General features: G+C 35.2%; 1 protein-coding gene across 1 annotated transcript in view; it reads right to left on the minus strand.

Moving 5' to 3' along the window:
- Positions 1–5,799, minus strand: part of LOC143034266 (uncharacterized) — a 10,754-nt gene extending 4,955 nt beyond the window's left edge. The window contains exon 1 of the mRNA XM_076200201.1: positions 5,625–5,799. Coding sequence (XP_076056316.1) covers positions 5,625–5,799 — 175 coding nt within the window. The remainder of the gene's footprint in view (positions 1–5,624) is intronic.
- Between the last annotated feature and the right edge of the window lie 365 nt (positions 5,800–6,164).

The following is a 6,164-nucleotide window of genomic DNA, read 5'->3' on the forward strand; positions in this document are numbered from 1 at the left end:
ACCCTAAAACAATTGGTTAGTAAATAAAGGATCTAGGAGGACAACAACAGATCTTGCTTCATCCCTTAAAGGTGGGTGACAAAGAGTGATTATCAATCTCACCCTCTACACATGTAATTCCCTTTTCTATTCAAAGATTACTCATAACCTATTCCACTTTTCATCAGTATATAGGTAAGTTCATTTTCTATTTATGTATATATCATTATCTTTGCTGCATACTACGTTATTTCCATCAGTTAGAAAGTCATCCATTCAATTTCCAATTTATATCTTATTCCAAATTGTCATTGTAAATGGGGATAGATAAAGATGATGGATAATTATATCTATATCTATATTGAGTAAAACTAACAGTACATAGCTAAATATTTACATTTACTTCTACTCATCAAACTCATGCATGTCCTTATATATATTCAATGTCTCCACTTCTACTCAGTTTGAGTTGCTCTGTCTCCACATCAACATAGTCATTGCATTACATTCAATATAAGCTAAAAGCACCATTAGGTAATTCATATTGTACATACAGATTCTACAAGACTCATTCACATTACATAATACTCGTATAGCCTCTATAACATGGCTCTGCTTCCATGAATGCTTCAATTACCTAGATCCCTACTGATCCCTTCAATGGGTCTCAATACCTACAAATCGTGAATTTACATACCTCTAATATCCTTTGCTCTACCCTCCTGCGTGCCTGTTTACTAATCCCACTTTATTTTTACCACTCCCATTACACATACACCCTTGTCTGATCCCCTCAAAGACGTACATACGTCCATTTCACACCACACGCAGGAGAGAAGAGAACAAAGCCTGTTTCAATTTCACTACCATAACAATTCCAATAATATTCCGATCCACCCGTGTACGTCGTCAACATTGTAAAATATAAGTCATACATTGGTCATACGCCAAAAGGAATTACAATAATTACAATACTTCTATGAATTCTTCCATTACTAGAGCACCATAATCTCACAGGTATAAACATATCTTCGGATACATTAAATTTTGAAACACTTTGATTCGGAACCCGATTCTGCGCCTACGCAAACAGAAATTGTGATGTCAGCACACAGAAATAGAAAACGTAATAAACACCAGGGGTGACTATGGTAATAATATATACATATATGTACTGTATATGTATATATATATATATATATATATGTATATACATATATATATGTATATATATACATATATGCATATATACATGTATATATATGTATATATATATGTGTGTACATATATATACATATATCTATATATATAGATATATATATATATATGTATGCATGTATATATATGTATAATATATATATGTATATATATACATATGTATATATATGTGTATATATATGTATATATATATGTATATGTATATATATATGTATAATGTATGTATATATATATATATATATATATATATATATTTATATACATATATATATATATATATGTATATACATATATATATATATATGTATATATAATATATATATATGTATGTATGTATGTATATATATGTATATATGTATGTAAATATGTATATATATATATCTGTATGTATATATATGTATATAAATATGTATATAAATATATGTATATATATATATATATGTATACATGTATATATATGTATATGTATACATGTATATATATGTATAGGTATATATATATATATTTATATATATATATATATATATATATATATAAGTGTGTGTATTCGTGTGTGTGTGTGTGTGTGTGTGTGTGTGTGTGTGTGTGTGTGTGTGTGTGTGTGTGTGTGTGTGTGTGTATACATGTGTATATTCAAACTCATATACTTTCAAATTTGTGAACTACAAAATCATGTGTCCCTACTCCACCTTAAATGGAATTCATTATTAATGAATGGTCGTAAAGCCTGATTAGAAACTGTGGTAAAATGGCGTGTAACATGCATAAGTAGCTTATAGTAATGTCATAGTGTTGTGTGTCAGTAACTCCAAATCTCTTGACATCTTTATTCTTGGTCCGGGTACCGGTTGATCTCGAGTTGAATGTCCTACGGTTCCTGGAAGAAAGGAACCGTGAATCCTGGAGCAATAATCTCTGTGACACAAAGGACGAAGTTCTCTTGTAGCAAGTAGTCTTGTCACATCTGCTCCACCTCGGGGACTCTAGTAGCCTCAATTTACGTTTTCATTGTTCTTTCTCTCCCATTGTTCTGTTCCTTTCTGCTTTAACTCAGGCAATATGGCGCACTATATATCTGTATATCTTGGCGACGCTAGAGGATTTTATTCCGTATAGAGAAAGGGAGTAGGTTTAGAAAGTCCTTTCGTCAATCGTAACCCCATTTCAGCTAAATAGAATCATCAGAAGTTAATAGAAGGATCTATAAAGTATAAGCTGGTCTTGGGTAGATGATGCTAGACCGTGCATTCGGTAAAATTTGTACCTGCGAGATACTGATATATGAGGTCATTTAGAACTAAATTGGATTCGCTTCTCTGGGTGATACAGTCAGCGATGTGTATAAGCAACGTTTTCTCTTCTCCATCTTCCATGTTCTTGAAAAATTCGTAGACATGATTTCTGTCGTCTTTTCTTTTGCTGCGTGTCTTCTTGTATTTAGGAATTTTCTTGTATTTCTCCAGGTAGATTAGCTCTGCTTTACCCGAGACACTGTTGATGCAGAATTTTCTCTTCTCTCTTTTTTGTCACAAAGAGGATTATTCCATTTTCGTAAGTGAGTTCTCTCTTCTTTCGTATATAAGCAGTCCTTTTCCTTATTGATCTTTTTTCACAACTAATCTTATTCTCTCATTATCTATAATACATGTTTTCTTTATTCTTTCAATTTTGTCCGTTGTTTCATTATTTTACATGTCTGTGTTTCTTTTTCTTGTTGTTTGATTGCTAGAGGTTTGTGACTACAATCACAATCATATATACTAAATGTGTAGTTTAAGTATTTACTTTACAAACTTTAAATCCTGATATATAAATTTCCATGCAGGCAATCTACATTCATACTTCTCAGCGGCACACATAACTACACAGACCATAGACATGGATAAACGCTGTTACAATAAGAATTATTCTAGCCAAGTTCATTGTTTCACTTTTCACAAGCGACGATCATAAAGTGTTGAACAATACCTCTCACGAAACATATACATTACACACACACACACACACACACACACACACACACACACACACACACACACACACACACACACACACACACACACACACACACACACACACACACACACACACACACACACTCACACTCGGTGGCGCGGTTGGTAGAGTCCCAGACTGTCAGTATGGCGATACCCGCGGTACCTGGTTCGAATCCTGTCCATGGCTAAAATTATTTCAGTATCGCTGCGCTTCGAGTAGTTACTCCAACTCTTATGGGCGGGGAGTTGTGTGTGTGCGTGTAAGGTCATAGCATTACCCATAGATCCGTCATACGAGCTCTGAGCTTTCTTCCGGGAGGGAAATAGCTGTCGATCACAAGTCCAACACGTTATCCAAAGACCAAGGTGAATCACACACACACACACACACACACACACACACACACACACACACACAGAGAGAGAGAGAGAGAGAGAGAGAGAGAGAGAGAGAGAGAGAGAGAGAGAGAGAGAGAGAGAGAGAGAGAGAGCACGCGCATACTCTGATATCACACACAAAAAATCCCCAATTGTATTCATACCATATACAACAGAAACCATTTTTAGAAGATATTTCTATGTAAGTGGCATATCATTAGTTACAGAAATCTAGTAAATTAAAACACGGCTGAGCAGAGGAATATATGATAAACGTATACGACAAACTAATTCGGAAAATCTGAATGATGCCTGAGACAATGAAAGCCATTGTGTATATCAGGCGACCTGACACTGCAATTAGATCCCTAAAGGGTCCTTTGCCGCAGTCATTTCCCCATTTCCAATATCCAGTTATTATTAATAATAGAGATTGCTTGATATTGACGGAAAGTGTGAAGCGACGGTTATCAATAGTGAATATATATACACTATATCACATTACCATTAGGTAATTAATCATGCGAATGTTGTGTAGCGATAAAAGGTGCTTTACTGATCTATCGTGAGAAAGGGTCAGGGATACATGACGAAACACTCCGAGAGCTATGATACATAATCCTCATGAAGTGAATTTCTAAACAAGCTTACATGAATGGGATATGTGTTTGCGCATATTCGTTTATATATATATATATATATATATATATATATATATACATTGTGTGTGTGTGTGTGTGTGTGTGTGTGTGTGTGTGTGTGTGTGTGTGTGTGTGTGTGTGTGTGTGTGTGTGTGTGTGGAGAGAGAGAGAGAGAGAGAGAGAGAGAGAGAGAGTGCGTGCGTGCGTGCGTTTGTGTGTGTGAGCGTGTGTGCTCTTGTATGTTTTTTCTAATCATATTTCTTTTCTTGTTTTTAACTTATGTGATAAACATCATGAGACTCCGTCCTTTTGTTTACATCACTCAGACTTAGCTCATGTTGTCTCATTCTACTCTTTATTTCTCTATGTTCCTTGAATCAACGCATGCGCATGTGCATGGAAAACTGTAATAGCTGTAAATAGACATTTTGTCTTTTTTCAGCTTCTCTTTATCTCCTTCACTTTCTTTCATTTATTATCTTTATTCATTTTATAGTTATGAAGAACAGATCATATCAGCATCCTTTGTTCTTTCTATTGATGCTATTAATCTTTATTTACTTAATTTTTCATCTTATATAAGCTTTTTATTACCCTCTTCCTCTCCCTTTCTTATATTTAGCTAACATAAAGGTCCTTCAGTTTCTTTCAGCACAAAACAGATCCCCATCACCGACTGTCCTATCTTTCCATTTTTTTTATTTTTCTTTTTTTTTCTCTCTTGCAGGTTTTGATATGATTCTCTTTCCATTTTGGAAAATCATAATGCTTTATCCAATATTTCTCTCACTGATGCATAATTTTTTACACCATTTCCTCCTTCCTTTGTTTCTTTTCAATATCTCAGTTAATTGATCTTGTTCTTCTTCATAAACCTTACTCCATCTTTTTTGTTCCTTTATAATTTCCTGGATATTCTCTCATACCACCCTGCTATACTGAATTTCCTTTTAATGTTTTTTTAATCTTTATTATAGTCTCCTTTATTTTTTCATGATTACTTTCTAATTGATAAATTTCCATGTACCACATACATGTATATACCAAAGGGTTTTTCCCCGTGCAAGGAAGGTAGCCAAAAAACAAAGGCATAAAATCCACTCCCACCCATTCTATCCCCACATACTCCACTCCCATCCACACCATCCCTCCTTGTTATCTTGGCTTCTCCTTGAGGACGGGTCATACTTGCATCTCACTGTATTACGTTATAGGACATCCACTGCATGGTGTTCCATACACTACACTACCTTGCTAAACGAGCAGTGGTTTCACTTTTATATCCCCGCTTGCATTGACACAAAGCAACGCGAGACAGTCTTCTCCTCCGCTGTTATATAGCTTTCCTTCGGCATCTTCTTCCAGAAAAGACCAGTCTCGTCGCAATTAAAATCAGGCTACAGCAGGTAACCCTCAGTATCCACAATCTTCTTAAAGTCATCGATAAAGTTCTCCTCTGCCTTTGTGTCAGAGCTTGTTGCTCTGCCTTGCCTCACAACGCTGTGGATGCCGATTCTTCTTTTAAACTTCTCGAACCACCCACGACTTGTCTTGAATGTTTCTTTGTCCGTTGATGCTCCTGGCATTTTCTTAACGAGGTCGGCGAAAAATTATTTTCGACTTCTCATAAATTATGCTCTTGTTAATAGTGTCACGTTGCATTTGCTTCTCGTTAATCCATATGAGAAGCAACCTTACAACATCGTCAAGAATACGTAGCCGTTGCATAGATATTCTTGTCACACCCTTTGAAGTAGCTGTCTTCTTAATCTTCTCCTTGTTCTTGAGGATGATGCAAATTGTTAATGTAGTCCGACTGTATGTGTGTACTAGATTAACCACGCTAATACCTCGTTCTCGTTTCTCAATTATTTCATGTTTCACTTCTACAGTGATATGCCTTCTCTTATCCATATCTTCTTGTGGTTTTTTCTTCGGGGACATTCTTGCA

This window comes from Oratosquilla oratoria, chromosome 2, assembly GCF_046742065.1.
Source record: "Oratosquilla oratoria isolate Oo_2021 chromosome 2, ASM4674206v1, whole genome shotgun sequence".
Taxonomy (NCBI): domain Eukaryota; kingdom Metazoa; phylum Arthropoda; class Malacostraca; order Stomatopoda; family Squillidae; genus Oratosquilla; species Oratosquilla oratoria.